The 17,065-nt window shown below is 44.0% G+C and overlaps 1 protein-coding gene across 2 annotated transcripts in view; it reads left to right on the forward strand.

Annotated features, from left to right (window-relative positions):
• The window catches only part of LOC109981563 (paired box protein Pax-7), a 56,178-nt gene that overhangs the window by 32,248 nt on the left and 6,865 nt on the right, over nucleotides 1-17,065 (forward strand). For both annotated transcript variants that reach the window (XM_020630403.2, XM_020630404.2), the window contains exons 6-8: nucleotides 2,299-2,464; nucleotides 2,542-2,741; nucleotides 15,652-15,919. In XM_020630403.2, coding sequence (XP_020486059.1) covers nucleotides 2,299-2,464; nucleotides 2,542-2,741; nucleotides 15,652-15,919 — 634 coding nt within the window. The remainder of the gene's footprint in view (nucleotides 1-2,298; nucleotides 2,465-2,541; nucleotides 2,742-15,651; nucleotides 15,920-17,065) is intronic.

A 17,065-nucleotide genomic window follows, 5' to 3' on the forward strand; every position in this document is an offset into this window, starting at 1 on the left:
CTGCAGGAGTTGGACCGTGGAGTTGAGCAGTCCGACTTCTTCTTCTTCTTCTTCTTCTTCTTCTTCTTCTTCTGCTGCTCTTGCAGTCAGTTCCTCGGGGCGACAACACCTGCTCTAATTATTTGAGTCTCCTCTTCAGAAATAGGAGTCCAAATGATCGGCTCCACTTGAAAGGCATGTTTTCATTTGCTCCAAATGAAAAAGGAGGATTCCTGGAGAAAGAGGGCGGGCGGGAAGCTGGAGGCAATACATGGATTCCTGATGCTGCTGTGTGTGTGTGTGTGTGTGTGTGTGTGTGTGTGTGTGTGTGTGTGTGTGTGTGTGTGTGTGTGTGTGTGCTTATATTGAACTCGTGAGTGGTATTGTGTGGTTTGGTTCAGGGGATACAAATGATGAAAAGGCAGTAACCTGTGTGTCCTGAAGTAGGACATATGTGTGTGTGTGTGTGTGTGTGTGTTTTGAAGGGTTTGACATTTGAGTAGACACAGATTTCCTGCAGAGCGACAGGCTCGTACTAGCTCTGAGCTTCTGTACTTAAGTTGCTTTAATTAAGAACTTTGAAATTGGTCTTCCCGCTTAGTTGAAAAAGAAGAACAGTTTAGCTTTTGGCGAAACACCACCCCCCCCCCCCCCCCCCCCCGTCATTTCACAATCTACCTGATTCCGCCCACTTCAACAGCGTAGTGTGCGTGTGTGTGTTTAACCTGTCCCCCTGCCTCACAACCTTTTAAACCCTTAAGAAATGATGATGCACCTCTTCAAAACAGATGATTGTGGATAATAAGCTCTAATGCACCTTTAAACGGCAGCTGAGGTTTTTCCATTAGATTATTTTATTAATTATAAATCTTCCTGATAATTTACTTATGCCCTAAAAATGCACAAATGTATATAAAAGACACAATTTGTATGTCAGATGAAGCTCATTACAGTCTGCAGTCTGCAATCACATTTACCATCATTTGTAGGTGATGATTTTTAAAGGGGACATATTATGAAAAATCCACTTCTACAGTGTTTTCTGAACATATATTTGGGTAACCTGAGTGTCTACTGACCCCCAAAATGTGAAAACCCATCCAGTCCTTTGTTTGTGGTCTGCATAAGTCTTACAACACAGAGAAAAATGCTCCGTTTCAAATGTGCTCTCCTTGTGATGTTACAGTGGGATTCTGGTAATAAAAAATATCCTCCTCTCCCCTTTTATATTTTTCATCGATAGGGTTTCTAGTTTAAAGGCTTTATATTTGAGTTTTTGATCCAGCAGATGTCGCCCTTGAGCACCAGCATGAAACAAAAACAACTTGCGGTGCATTGTTGTGTTAGCATGCTAATGCTAGCGATCTTTATTATGCTCGTATATTCACACTGCATGTAAATTTACCTGAAATGAGCGTGATCTAGAAACACAGTTAAGCAGTGAGTACAGTATGTTATTCTTCTTTTCTCTAGTCCCTCAATTAAACAACTTTTATACATGAGGGGAGGAGTCAGCCGGCCGTCTGGGCGATGTAAACAAAGTGAAGATAGGACTCTGAAAACTCTGAAAGCATCACAGACAGTGGGACTCGGGTGTTACACCCATTGTAGACAGTCATGACTCACAGAGTTATTTTCAGAGGATATACTTGATTTATATTACATTTAAGTGTGAAAAATCACATATAAAGCCTTTAAATATTGTATTTGTAATCATTTTTTATACTCATCTGTTATAGTTTCCTTTGTGCTTTTGTTGAAATATACATTGCACCTTAATTTCATAAGACAGGTGCACAGTAAAGGAACGAGTCATCAGGGACATCAGAGATGAAGGTGGTACCAGACTGTCAGGAAGTCCATTAATGCAGCTCAGGCAGTGTGCAGGACTTTGTGCTGTTGTGAAGTCCGATCTAGTTTGTAGATTAGATTCAACAAAACTGTTGTTCCTCCAGTTCTAAATCCTCCGCGCCGATTGTGAAACCTTTAAGCGGTGTGTGTGTTAGCGCCTTTGATCGGCCATGTGTGCAGCGTTTAGCCGAGCGATGTCGACGCCTCCTCTCCCTCCTCTTTTGGCCTCCATTCATCCTTTTTTGAGTCTGCATTCAAGGCGTCCCGAGTCAGTTAGGAACATCGCATGATTAACCACACACACATAATGAAGTGCACACACACTCCATTGACGTAGCGTTTACTTTCTCTTCCATTCCAGAGATCAATCAGCTCTTCTTTTTATCCACTTTGTTGAACGGCCCCGATGAAACTGATGATTTTGTTTTGCTGCTCTTTGATCGTTTGGTTTGATTGTGTTTTTTTTAGGTGTGGTTCAGCAACAGGAGAGCACGGTGGCGAAAACAAGCCGGAGCCAATCAGCTAGCGGCGTTCAACCACCTGTTGCCGGGCGGGTTTCCTACCACGGGGATGCCGACACTGCCTACGTACCAGCTGCAGGAGTCGAGCTACACATCCAACGGCCTGCAACAAGGTAGAGCCATCTTTTATATCCTGAATGTGTTAAGCCCCTTTTAGCACACAGATTGATATCTGTTCTCTCCTCTTCAGACGGCGGTGCCACGGTTCACCGTCCTCAGCCGTTACCTCCGTCCACCATGCACCAGGGCAGTCTGTCCGGCAACGACAGTGGCTCCGCCTATGGCCTGTCCTCCAACCGCCACGGCTTCTCCAGCTACTCCGACTCCTTCATGACCTCCGCGGCACCCAACAACCACGTCAACCCCGTCAGCAACGGACTCTCCCCGCAGGTAAGACGTGCTGAAGACGATAGCACTTAAAGGCTTTATATGTGATTTTTCACACTTAAATGTAGAAATCAAGTATATCCTCTGAAAATAACTCTGTGAGTCATGACTGTCTACAATGGGTGTAACACCCGAGTCCCACTGTCTGTGATGCTTTCAGAGTTTTCCAAGTCATAGCGTCACTTTGTTTACATCGCCAGGACGGCCGGCTGACTCCTCCCCTCATGTATAAAAGTTGTTTAATTGAGGGACTAGAGAAAAGAAGAATAACATACTGTACTCACTGCTTAACTGTGTTTCTAGATCACGCTCATTTCAGGTAAATTTACATGCAGTGTGTAGATACGAGCATAATAAAGATCGCTAGCATTAGCATGCTAACACAACAATGCAGCGCAAGTTGTTTTGGTTTCATGCTGGTGCTCAAGGGCGACATCTGCTGGATCAACAAATCGCATATAAAGCCTTTAAGTCATTCTGTTTCACTCTGGTGCGTTGTCTTGTTTTCTGTCTTTCTCTGAGTCGAGAAGAGAATCCAAAAAAAAGTCTCAAGGACTGGTCTTTGACCTTTGACCTCCATACTTTGGCTTAAAGCAGACGGGAGGTTCATGCCCTCCACCAAACGAGAGAGGACACATTCTGGTCACTTCTAAAAAAGATGTTTTTTTAGAGTCTGGTACATCCCTAAAGCTCAGGATCTCTAAAGCTGTTCTTCAGTGTTTGAGGCGATGTGAGGTCAGCAGCCACAGAGAGCATCCTGTATGTGTGAGCTCGTCTGTTGTCAGAGAAGTTGTTTGCTCAACAAAAGGTGATTTTACGAGAAAATGTTCTTTTGTTGGAATCATCTGAACACTTTCATCCCAGGTTGTTTAATAGAGATGATACCTGATAGGAGAGATCTGACTCTTTTTCAGATTTTAGGTTAGTGCATGCTTTGACAGTCAGACAAACATCAAGCTGGGCGCCTGTGTTTAGGATCTGTATCTTCAGTGTTTGGAGCGATGTTTCCAGCAGATACTGGCGGCTGTGGCTCAGTTGGTAGAGTTGTCGCCTCTCAACCAGAATGTCGAGGGTTCAATCCCCAGCTGAGCAACATGTCTGATGTGTCCTTGGGCAAGACACTTAACCCTGCATTGCTCCCGCTGCTTCAGTGGTGGTGTATGAATGGATAGGTGTGGTACTTACTCTCTGATGTATGTCACTTTGGATAAAAGTGTCTGCTAAGTGAATTGTAATGTTGTAACATTGTACTAACATGTAGCTACTGATTGATGTCACACACATGCCATCAGCTGATACCTGCATGAGAGTGCAGCGACAGTGAGCGGGGACAAAGCAGTGCTGTCTTCCTATTTGTAAAGCGGGTCTACATGAGTATAGTCTGTTCCACCACTACCTGTACTCCACAGAGTCATTCAATGTGGAAGTTCTTGCATGTTGTGTCAGGATATTATTGGTCTGCATGTGGCCTTTGTGAGTTTTCTTCTGACAAACATCGTTGAGACTTCACTCGTTGCTTTTACCTTTTCGTTAATGTTTCATGAAATCAGTCAGTGCTGATGTAAACATCAAGTCTCATGAGGACGGAGAAGAATGTAGATCGACGTAATCAGAGCGTAAATATTGCGGCAGATAAAAGGCCTAAAAATACTGATAAAAGTGCATCAAAGACGGTAAAGAGATTAAAATAGAGCCCCTCCATATGAAGCTCATACTTAAGACCACCTTCATACAGCATCATATGTGTGTTTTGGTATTCTGTGCTGCTTTATTTGCTCTAAATCTGAACGTTGCGTCCTCCTGGACAGCTTTCAGGTGTATTTATGAGCTTAAGGCTCGACTGCCTTTTACCACCAACTGTTACAGTCGTATGTAAAAACCAACATACGTGTCGACTGCAAAGAAAATCCCATCAAATGTAAACCCAAACATCTCCGGTAAATTCATTTGATTGAAACATGAAATGCATCGAGGCCGCTGCTCTTCTGTGTTTATTGTCCTCTCTCGGCGTCGACGGCTGCGAGTCCCAGCTGAAGCTTTTTTTTCCATTATGGGTTCACTGCGTTTGACCCTTTCATCATGTTCCCGGGCATTTACATGAGATAACAATGTAGGGAGAATTTCCTAAGATCCCACTTCAAAAAAAAAAAAAATTGCAGGGAGACCATATGCTGCACGTCTGACAGGCAATAATTCAATTTTGAAGCAGCTATATTGCATTTGGAATGTAATTCACACGAGCCATTTCAGCGCCTCCTCCTCCTCCGCGATTGAACGGGAGAGAATTAGAGGCCCGACTTTCATGTGGAGACGGAGCGCATGCAGCCAATTCCAAGTCTTATTGACAGGAAGACAAAATGACAGAATGAAAACGCCGTCACTATGATGGTCACTGCATGTGTAAATAGAAAACGCTCTTTTTTCACAGCTTCACCATCTGAGTTATAACACCCCCCCTCCCTCACCCCCCCCCCTGCAAAAGAAATAAACCTTTTTTTAAACACACTTTTTGACAAATTCCCATAAATCTATTTTGCTGTAAGTGGTAAGGAGGTTTTTTTTTTTTTCTCCTCCTTCTGCCGGACCACTAATCCGTTTCTGTCAGGTCAAACAACTTAGTGACCTGCCACTGAAGATGAAACTATTACTTCCCACAGTGACCCCGACACTTCAACACATCACACCAGTAAAGAAGAAGAACACATTTCTCCCCTCTCTCTCTCTCTCTCTCTCTCTCTCTCTCTCTCTCTCTCTATCTCTCTCTCCCTCTTCGCCCCGCGCTCTCATTTCCTCTCCGGTTTGTTGTGAGCGAGGGAAGATTTAGCCTGCTTTGGAATGGTGGAGCTCTCTGGCTCGCTATTTGATGTCGGGGTGAGGGATAGAGAGAGAGAGAGAGAGCGGGCGGGCGAGCGAGGATAGAATAGAGTGGGTTTCAGTGTTGGGGGATCAGAGCTGCTTTGGTTCTCCAGCTCTGTCTCTTTGATCCATATCCCCAGGCCTGCCTGCCTGCCTCGCTAACTCAGGCCTCTGCTCGTGATTCCTGACAACTGTCGGCCTGAGATAAGGAGGTGGGGGGTGGGGGGTGGGGATGGAGGGGGCTCTCTCTTACCCCCCCCCCCCCCACTCCCTCTACACAACCTTCCCTCCTCGCCCCCCCATCCTGCACACTGCAGCACTACCTCAAACACTTCCATTAACGTTAAAAACCCTATATATGTGTTGAAATATATTCAGGAACCCCCTCCCTTTAAAAAAATACAAATACCCCCCCCCCATCTCGTGCTCCTATAGTTCATAATGTGTTGACACGGCTGCACGCACCTGCATGTCAATGAGTGCGCTTCCCTAATATTAGTCTCAGCTTGCTATTAAAATCTGCGGCTCTAAGCCCTTTGACTGGGCACGCTGTCAACTGGCACGCTCCCATGTCAACAAATCAAAAAGGATGAGCACATATATTTACATCATTCCCATAATGAGGAGCAGAGAGGGGAGGGGGGGGGGGGGGTGTGGGGTGCAAAAGGGGGAGGGGGGAGGGATGTTAATTAGAAATCGCCTGAAAAACAGATGCAGCTTCAAGTTTGGCACCGAGCGAAGCAAGGAGCTTTATGGCAAATAAATAAATAATAAGACAAGACCTACTCAAGAAAGCTGCCAGAAAAGCAGAGGAATTTAAATCATACCCACTGATGGAATGTTTGTAGGATATATTTTTCTTTATTTATCACTCAGAGTCTTCTCCTCTCCTCCTCCTCCCTCTGTGGAAACCAAACAGAGCCCTGGGTGCTGTCTGACTGACTGAGTGGGTAGAAAAGTGTTAAGCCCCTCTAGTTCCTGCGGTTCAGATGGAAAATGTAGGCGTCGACCGGCTGCACCGAAAACCAACAACTACAACCTCGAACTCTCCCGCTGCTCTTTTGATCACTCGCACCGTTCGTGACCACAGCCGATAATAACGCTCGATTCTGATTGGCCAAAGGGGGTTCGCATTATTCACCGATAACTTTACATCTCGTTGACGCAATCGGCTGAAAGAAAAAAGACAGAGCTGGAGTCGTGTGAAGAGTTGCTCTTTCTGGGCGGGATTAGAATTCAGGTGAACGTTTTCACGAGGCGGTCCGCGCTGCAAACGGCACGACAGGTTTGTCTTCCAAAACGAGGCGGTCAGGTGAAGTAACATAAAGAGCGATACGGTCTGTTTCTGAGGTCCGCTTCTCGTTTGAAAAAGTCAACACTGTCCTCTCTTACAGGCACACGTACTCGTGTCATATAACATGCGTCCTCATTTCCATCAACAGAAGTTACATAGCGACTTATTTCAGCCATGACTTTGATTTTCTTCTGGAAACAACCTCACAATGTTCACGCCGTGGTCCACAGAGGAGCGGATGTAGAGAGTGCTTCTGTTACGCACATAAAACCCAAAACAAGTTATTTCCCCGGTCCCCAAACCAAAGGCAAAAACTAATCTTGTGATTTAAACAAGCATTTATTTTAACACAGAAGTTCAAAACACCTATCAAACAAAAGACAATCTCTAAACCTAACTTTTTAACAAAACCAAAAACAGGAGAAAAAAGTGAGCAAAAAAGAAAATGGCAAAAAACTGCTTCTCAAACAAAAGACTTACTCAACAGTCTAACAAAAGACTAAGTAACAAGGCTTTAACAACAATATAAGACAAGTTTGGAGGCCATCATCCCGACCAATGACGGCGGTGTCCTCCCTCCAGCTGATCAGCTCCTCCAGCGAATCCCCGATCTCCACCTGCAGCAGCATCAAAGATCCTCACACTCGCACACACACAGAGGTCTCACACACACCACAAGGCAATAAACACAATACAGCCAGGGCGGTAACAGCTTCTGATGGACTTTTGGAGGGTTGGAATAAACCAGATAACATGTGGCTGTTTGGTTTTAAAGAAAGCAAACAGAAACTCCCTCTCTCACCTTCACTGCTCTCCTGAAGATGTCCCCACACTGTCTGGGAGAGCTGCATGAGGAACCACAATGAGGGAGTCTGTTCACCCCATCTTTAAGTTAACTTCTTCCTGACTGTCCTCTTGTTAAAATGTCTGCAGGGTGAGCCGATGTGAGAGTGCAGCAAATGTTGCACCCTTGAAATGAAGCGGTCAGAACACGTCCATCTTCACAGCTTTACACAAGCTTCGTTTTTCAGCCTACACAAACCTCTGTGTCTTCTTCACTGAGCCTCCCTTAAAGGGCCAGTGTCTTATCTTAAAAGGTAGATAAAATAAAACACACAGTATTTACTGTTTATAACTTTGTTTTCTTTTACTGATGATCTTATGTAAATTAACTGAAATACTAATGGAAATTAAATTAATTTAACTAGACACACTGATATAACAAAATGACAGAAAAAAATATAAAAATATGAAAAAGTATTTTCAGCGTGTTACACAAGCATACTAGTGCAACTTAATCTGGAACATACACAGCAAGCGAATGAGCCGGGTGGTGATGATGATGATGATGTTCAAGATGAGGGGAGATTCTCTGATTTGTCCTCCTTACTGCGAGTGATCTTAACCCAGAGTCACCATAACTGAACACTCCTCCTCCTCCTACACTGCACACTCTACCAAGAGCGCTGACGTTTTGCATTGTGTGAGACAATTTCCGTCAAATCCAGACAATGTCAGAACCTGATTCTCCTGAAATATTCCAGAAAATTTCACCGGTTTGGTGTATGAAAGGCTCGATTGACCACATGGTTTCAGAGTGAAACAAAAAATCTAAACTATTTTACAAAAATAAAAGAAACATGTAAAAAGAAACTTCAGTTAATGGGATGGGATGGCACTTTACAAAATGTCATGTATGTATATTTTATAATCTGAGTGGTGATGATGATGCTAAATACATGTAGCCTGTCGTTCTTAATTGCAAACTGTTATTTTAAGAACGACAAGATTGGGATAAAAAGTGTTTAAAAAATGCAATCACCCTGTCAGGTTGCTAATTGCAACAGTGAGCTGAATCTCCCAAACCAATCAGAGTCCTGCAAAATAAAGTGAATCAAACTGCACCGTGCAGATCGCCTGACTGTCTCTGCTTCCTGTGTAGCAGAAAACATCTTTAAAACAAATATATTTCCTAATCATCAAAGAGACATTCCTCCTTCTCTCTCTGTCTGTCTGCGAGCCGTCCGTCTCCCCGCAATGCATTCAGGAACCCAGCTGCCTGCTGTTTGCAGCGGCGCTCTGCCTGTCAGCCTCCAGCTGGGAGCCGTCGCTCTGTTTATTTACATGTCATTATGGCGAGGAGGAGCAGATATTAAAGCTGTCAGCTGCTGTTTGACCTGACATCCCTCAGCCGACCAGCTTCCTGCTGTTTGAGCAAACAGCTCCCGTCTCCTCCCAGCCTCTGACTTGACCCCCGGCACGCTCCGTAAAGAGCCTCTTGACCTGGAATCATTAAAGGTTACCAGTTTAGTTTGGAGAAGCCCACATGGGGATTCACCGGTGGAGACTTTTGTCGTTTGGATCGTGCAGGGACTGAATTTGAGGTTTACAGGGAAACATGGTTGAGTCTGTTCATCTTAAGAACTGAATTCAAGCACATCACTGTCCTCCAAAAGGTTAACATAACAACAACATATTGCAAAGCAAAACTTCTAAAAGAGATCAACATTTCTGCCAACATAAGTTTAAAAGTCTCAGGTAGATGCAGGAGGAAATCTGTGGTCAAAAACAAACTAGCTCAAGGCGATGCTCAGGAAGTGAACTGTCACCTCTCCAGCTTCCAGGCAGAATTTTCCAGCCTTGGTTTGCACCCGGGACTTGAACCGACGACCATCCGCTTCCCAACCCACGTCCCCACCGACCCAACTCGTAGTCTAACAGAGATTGCGTTACAATCGACTTCAATTCAAATCAATGTACGGTTTCTTGCGGCTTGTAGAAATGTTAAAATCTCATCCTCTGATGTGAACTTCAATTTTCCTGAAAGTTTAAAAATGTTGGAAATGTCTTCTCAAAACGTTCCACATTTCTATGATGCGATGTGCAGCCGTGGTTACATCACAGTGACACACTGAGGTCAGTGTATATTTGTCTCCTGGATTAAGACGATTTCATCAGAAAAAGGTAATAAAAGAATCGACTTCCTGACAACGAGCTTTTTTTTTGTTTGTTGTTGCAGCCCTGCTTTTTTTTTTCTCTTCTTCTTCTTCTTCTTGGTGACATTGAATTTGATTCCTTTTTCATCACTGATGGGGGAGTCGGGATTTTCAGGATTACGTCCTCTGACAAAAAACACATCTGCTTAAAGTAAAATAGCATAAGCTGAGTGCATAATTACCTCTGATTGCATCAGATACTCTGCATTCAAGAGTGACGAGCTCAATGCGCTTTGCAATTACTGTTTGACTGATGATTCAATGGAAGATAGTGATAGATCGTGTCTGACACCAGCTCCATGTCAGCCTCAGCCTTAATCCCACTCTCTGCATCCGCCCACAGACGCAGCTCAACATGACACTGTGAGGTGAATCATAATGAAGCCACATATTATTTAAATGCAAATATATGATACATATGAAAGTTAACGTCGAGAATGAGTCAATCCTCGATTGTCACACAGCGAACTATCTCTCTCTCCTGCCGTGGCGCTGCTCACTCTCACAGCCCGCTCAACGTCGCTGCGTCTGCAGTTTGAGCGCACATTTGGTTCTTAAAGGAATGTGAACATGACATGTTGTGAGTGGGACGCTTTTTACAGTTTGAAAAGTTGTCAGCCATCTTTGGTGGTGAATGTATTCAGTGCAGACTCTGTTTCTAAATTATCTTTTAAAAACATATTTCTGCTCTGACGTTTCTTGTTCCTTAACAACTGACATGTATGGTTATAGTATATCTGCTGTTAGCGTTAAGGAAATTCAATCATTATAAAACCAGAGCTCGATTTGTACTTGTTTTTGGGCCTAAATTACCTAAAAAAGGAACATGGAAGTTTTGCTGTTACTCGAGTGGGTTTCTTCAGCTGGCAACAAAGCGAGCATTTGTGTCTGATTAAAGTGCGTCCAACTTAAAAATTGTTGTTTTTGTCGACATCGTGCTCACACATTTCTTCACAAGGATCTCTGCAGTGATAAACCTTCGTGTTGAGGTTGATGCTTTTTTTTCTTCTGAAAGTAGAAAGAGCCGTTACATTGCATAATCTAGAGCCACCAAACTCTATCGATGAAACCAGTAATCTGACCTCAAGGATCATGGGAGTTGGGAGTCGGGTGCAGATCTTGGTGGTAGTAGCAAATATTAAAACGGGAACTTTGAAGGCCGAAGTGGAGAACAGCATGTTGAACATGGGTCAGTCGGTCTTAAGATGATCACCTTCAGTGATACGTTTGTTTCTGTAATATTCTCAGTTTTGCTGTTTTAGGGCGCGCTCACACCCTACCGTGCTGAAGCCAGCTGCGATTACCTCTCATACAAAACCTCATAATACAACACATGCATGGCTTTACGTGATCATGAAGTGTGTTTAATATAACAAGACATGAGGACTAAAAAAATGTATAAATAAAATGGACGCATGGTCGAGTTTGTGTCCGCACATCAGAAAACAACACAGAGAACATGGCGGCTTCTTTACTGACTTTGTGTCTTATTTTGAGTCATGTCAGTCAGATACAGTCAGAACACTCTGGATTTCTAAATAATGAAGGCAGTCCACGTTGTGTATCCTCGTACTTGTGCTCGTGCATGAAATGTACCGTGCAGAATCACACCTCTTCCAACCGTGCCAAGACTGAGGAAGTGTGCCTTTGAGCACTGAACAGAGCGCTCGCACTGGTCAAACAAAGTGGACATTCAAGGTCAAAAGAGCTTTTGCACGGTAAAGATTGCAGAGTGAGAGTGGTAAGATCTGAAACATTTGACTTACTCACCATCACACACTCAAGTGACCAATTAGCCGAGCGGCCGACCGACAACTCCTCATGTTTTGAAAAGTTTAATTACTGTTTAAAAGTCAATGAGGTTGGAAGGATTTGAAAGATGTGACGTCTTTACTTCATAAATAAAAATAATCTTACTCTTCATTAAAAAAAAGTATTTTTGTAGGGATTCCTTCAGTCATATATTTTCAGAAAATTCAAACTGAGCCGGTCAGCTGCAAAAACCATCGATTTGGTTTGAATGTTCAGGTGCTTGTATACTTTATATTTCAGCTATTGCAAACCTGATACTTGATTATCAGCCTGAGCAATGAACTGGAACTATTTCCAAACAGTTTGCACCTTTTAGACAGAAACACCAAAATATGTTAAAATAAAAGTGACGGTTTAAATCTACTGTTTAGAAGCTGGTCGATGATTTCACTGGTGTATGAAGCTCTTCCAATTGGCACACTGAAAGGGTGGGGGGCATAAACCCTCCTGACGTGATGTGATGAATCCCACAGGTGTGTCAGGAGGCTCTCAGTCTTTCTTGGAGGACATTCACGCTGTCACACTCAAATGTTCCTTCACAAAGTCATGGGAGTATAAATGCTAAGAGATTGAAAAAGGTGATCTCTAAACGCTGCCTACTCTTCCACCTCCACACACGTTTTACCCCGTTCCTGTGTCGAGAGTGTTCATGATTGATGAAAGCCACACATTGCCAACCCGTTCCAGCGCGGGACAGGCGTGAAGGGAGTCAGCTTCAGGTGGTTTTTTTGTTTAATCCAATAAGTACTTCCTTTGAAGCGCACTGTCACCTTTAGCCTTTTCACATTCACCACCTGATTCTGTTTTTAGCGCCCTGAAATCCCCGATTATCTCTCAGCTGACTATTTTTAAAAAACTCTGTTTGGTACCGAGCGCCAAGCTGAGCTGGAGAACTAAATAAAACGCTGGGGACAGCTTTTCACAGGAGCGATGTGAGAGGCTGAAGACGGGAGCTGAATGTGAAGATGGTAATGTGTGGCTCAGAGATAAAATGTCACGTCTGCACACGTCTGCGCTCCTCTCATCTCTTCATCTGTTAGAGACTCCTCACACTGTTTTCAGACGGACGTTTATCCACTTCCTGTGTGTTATATGTCACCTTCTCTTAAACCTTCCAGTGACCTTGACTCCCATGCAACGTACTGTTTACATATTAACCTGGTTTAGCATTTTTTTTAAGTTGTTTTCAAAGAGTAGCGAGCGTTTTCAGCCGCAGACGCACACCTGGAAAAAAAAGTGCACTGTCTAGCGTCTTTTTTTTTTTACGAGCACTCTGCATTTTTGTGTGGCCGCTCCGAGCGCTCAAGTTGAAAATCCTTCAACTTTTCAGAAAGGCGCTGTTGACATGACGGGCGCTCTTTTCCAAATGTACGATATTCCACCGTAGTTTTGCCGCCTACAGATCGTATCTTGTACCCACAATCCTCCTCGCTCCGCTTCTGATCGAGAAACTAAACGATCTCAATTATAAAAAATGCAGAAAAAAGTAACAGAGCAGTGTCAGTCATACAGCAGCCTAACTCTAAACAGACTGTTGTCATGGTGACAGGACAGACGTGTAGAGCGCACAAACGCTTCATGCGAGCACTTCCGAGCGCACAGCCACGCTTTTCTGACCTGAAAAAAAATGCTATGTGGACCCGGGGGCCTAAGTCTTTACTCTGGATTTAAACCTCAATACACTTCTTGCTTCTTACCATTAAGAAAACATGTGCTGCTGTGAACACATTTTGACACCACTGGACACCTCGTGCATACAGTCTGAGTGAAATGCATGCTGGGAATGTTTAATAGGCCCGCCTTAGCTCCTGGCTGCAGCGTCTGTGCTATCAGTGCGCCGCAGCTGCAGAAGCGGGCCGAGCTCAGGCGGCAACAAAGACGAGGGTTTCCTCTGACACGAGCTGGAACAAAACAAGGCCTCATTAGAACAGATGAAGACGTTTGAATGAGACACACTGAGGAAACTCTTTGTCTGGAATGGTAATTTATCTGAAAGGGTGCATATTGTGTTCATTTACACTTCACAATTCTTCACTTCTTTTTCCTTTCTTTCGACGGTACAAAGAAGGGAAGTCTCTTGTTGCTGCCGCAGACAGCTGGAGTGAGAGTTTTCTCAGAGTTGTGGGGTAACAATCATCTGAATTGTTTGGCGTTTGTTCGGTTTAGTGAAACTCGGACTCGGAGCCAGCGTGCACATGAAAGTTGGAAGGGGCTTTGGACACAGTATTACTCAGCGTGCAGCTGTTAGCTCAGACCAATCACTGAAACGTTTGAAGCAGCTTTTTTGCTAAGCTAAGGCTAACTAACACATACACATGGGATAACTTTTTTGATAAAGATCTTCTCAAGGACTTCCAGAGAAAGGAATTGGTTTGGTTTTATTCAATAATAACTGCTGAACAAAGTCTTCGATTATTTCGATGAATAACCTGATTTTGCGGGGCTGCTCCACCGACTATAACATGCAAATTAATTCAAATAAACAACCATAACTTAGTATGATTCCCCCGGTTTGTGTCCATTCTTACACAACAACTGCTGTTGTGATTATGATTGATGCAAGGCAAACTGCAAAATGCAAAATGCAAAAAGCCAAAACCATAAATACCTGCAGAAGGCTACCTTGAGCCCGGGTCAGACTGGTGTTTCTAGAAGTGATATTTATGCTTCTCTGACGTTTTGCCTTCAATCTGAACGTCATGGAGGCATAATGGAGAGCACAACCTGACCTCCCTCTGTCCCGTTTTCTGAGGCTCTTACTGAGGCGTTACAGGGGCGAGACGGGATTGGCCGAGTCAGCAAGGCAGAGTGTGTGTGTGTGAGTGTTTTTGGAGATCCTGCTGTTCTTCAGCAATGCCATAATGCAATTTGAATTCACAGACTGGGACACCAATATTGAGACATTGCAGAATCTATGAGTGTCTTAAGACGTGATGACAGCGCTGTTGTGCAGTATGAAAATTGTCTGTGAGTGAATAACTGAAGAAAAGATCTTCAAAGTCTTGACAGGATACAGCTCATTTGACTCAACATAAGAGAGTAAAATTAGTTTAAGCCTAAACGTGTGTTCATATTTTTGGTTGTGTGTTGATGTTACAGTAAATAAAAAGTCATGTTGAGACTGTGAGAAATACATTTGGAACATTTTCTCACTTTGTATTAACCTGGTTCTCCTGGTGTTGGTGGCTCAGCTTCAGACAGAGGAGTGAGGGATGGGGGAGGAGAGTAAAGCAGAGAGAGACAGAGGTTGAGCAGTAGAGCCTCCAGGACCCCAGGAGATGTCAAAACTCGACTCGAGCGAGGAGGTGAGGGGTTTCTAGCAGCCTGACACTCCCCATTCAGGACTACAAGGAGGTGGCCTGTCACCACAGAGCCGCCCTTTGTGCAACTTGAAAGTGGAAAAATTATCCAAATCTGCATATTTAGCATAAACTCGCTTACTTCAATTAAAGGTGCCGGGATTAGTGGTGGTGGTGGTGGGGGGGGGGGAATATTTGGGTAAGCAAAACGCGAGAAAGACTCCTTCAAGTAGCAGAAAGGAGCTGAAGTATAGAGAGCTGGACTTGATTGGTCTGAAGGACTTTACTTTATAAACATGTCACCGCCCAACATCGGAATGTGTCGTTAAGAGTTTGTGATTTTTTTCTCAAATTTTCTGTGAGATCTCGTTAGACGACCAATTATTGCAACAGCCACTGATTCTGGAAAGTGGCTAATGTGACTGCTGCAACTCCCAGAATGAACAATGTGGTTGCCGTGACAACCAGCATGTCTCTAAAATGTTTGTTTCTCTGATAATGTGCCTGTTAGCTCATGAGATGTCTTGTGAGTAAGGTGGAGGTTTTTTTCTGGCTGCAGAGGAAGGTTTAGGTGGCTAACAACGAGCTATCTTTCTCTGTACCGGAGAGTTGGAGAGAAACAGTCAGCTGACATCATCTCCTCTCTGTGTTCGCAGGTGATGAGCATCCTGAGCAACCCCAGCGGCGTTTCCTCGCAGCAGCAACACGACTTCTCCATCTCGCCGCTCCACAGCGCCCTGGACTCCTCCCCGTCCAACTCCATCTCAGCCAGCTGCAGCCAGCGTTCGGCCGAGGCCTCCATTAAGACGGTGGACAGCCTCCCCTCGTCCCAGTCCTACTGTCCCCCGACATACAGCACCACCAGCTACAGCATGGACCCCGCTGTGGCTGCAGCCGGATACCAGTACAGTCAGTACGGCCAGAGTGAGTCTGATTTTTTTTTTCACTTTCTGCATCAAATTGAACAGTTACAACACTAAATGAGAAAAACAGAGTGATAGTAGCCAGTCCAACCACACCACCCTGGTTCAATTCATTACTTACAATCCAAACTCATTTAATTGCACTCTAAGGGGGGTTTCACTCTAGGGAACTGGGTCCCAGATCCGAGTCCGCTTGACCCCAAAGTCGGGCTCATTTGATCAGTGTGAACACAAACGTACTGTACTCGAGTCTGCATGAGTCTGTGTACTCGAGTGAACGCAACCGTGCTCAAACAAGGAAGTGGGCCGCTATATGACGTAATTCTAAACGGCTCCTGTCGCTTCAAAAACCGTCGTATCTGCACAGCACGGGCCCGTTTCATCCTCTGAGCTGCACGGTAGATGTTGAAGCAGGAAGAGGGTCGTTGTTGGCGTCTCACAAATAACAAAAACATCCACAATGAGCAGGATGGACTCAGTCTGCAAGTGGTTGCTTCTTCTTCGTTCTGCCTTTTGCAAACCAACTATGTGCACACTGCCACCTGCTAAATCAAACTGTGTACATATGCAAGTGTACTCGGGCATGGAGCGATGTTACTAATGTGAACGCAGACCAGCGGCGGTAAGGGAAGGGGGGAGCAATCGTGCTCAGGCACGGTTTGAAACAATCTTGCTTAATAAAAACGCCCTAACTTTTTAGCTTACTGCCTAAAGAAATGTGAAATCAGAATCAGATTTATTGGCCAGGTATGCTTTACACACACAAGGAATTAAACTTTGGTGAACTGTGCTCTCTTATGTACAAGTATAACATTAAATATCAACAATAAACATAATAAGAAAATGATAATATTTACATGACTAAATATGAAACCGTGCAGTGGTGAATAGTGCAAAAGATGCTGAAGTAACATGATAATAAGTAAAATGCAGTTATGTGACAGATGGGTCAATTAAGATGTCAATTACAGTATTTACATAAATAAGTGTGCGTAAGCTTTCTGTGACGACAACGAACAACTTTTCAATATCCAGAAAAAAATCTTTTTAATTACAAGTCATTCCTTATTTCTGCTTACAACAATTATTTCTTCATATTTTCACTTTCCACTCTACCTGAGCATTACGGCTTCAGTATAACTCTGAT

This window comes from Labrus bergylta, chromosome 12 (genome assembly GCF_963930695.1).
Source record: "Labrus bergylta chromosome 12, fLabBer1.1, whole genome shotgun sequence".
NCBI classification, from domain to species: Eukaryota; Metazoa; Chordata; class Actinopteri; order Labriformes; family Labridae; genus Labrus; species Labrus bergylta.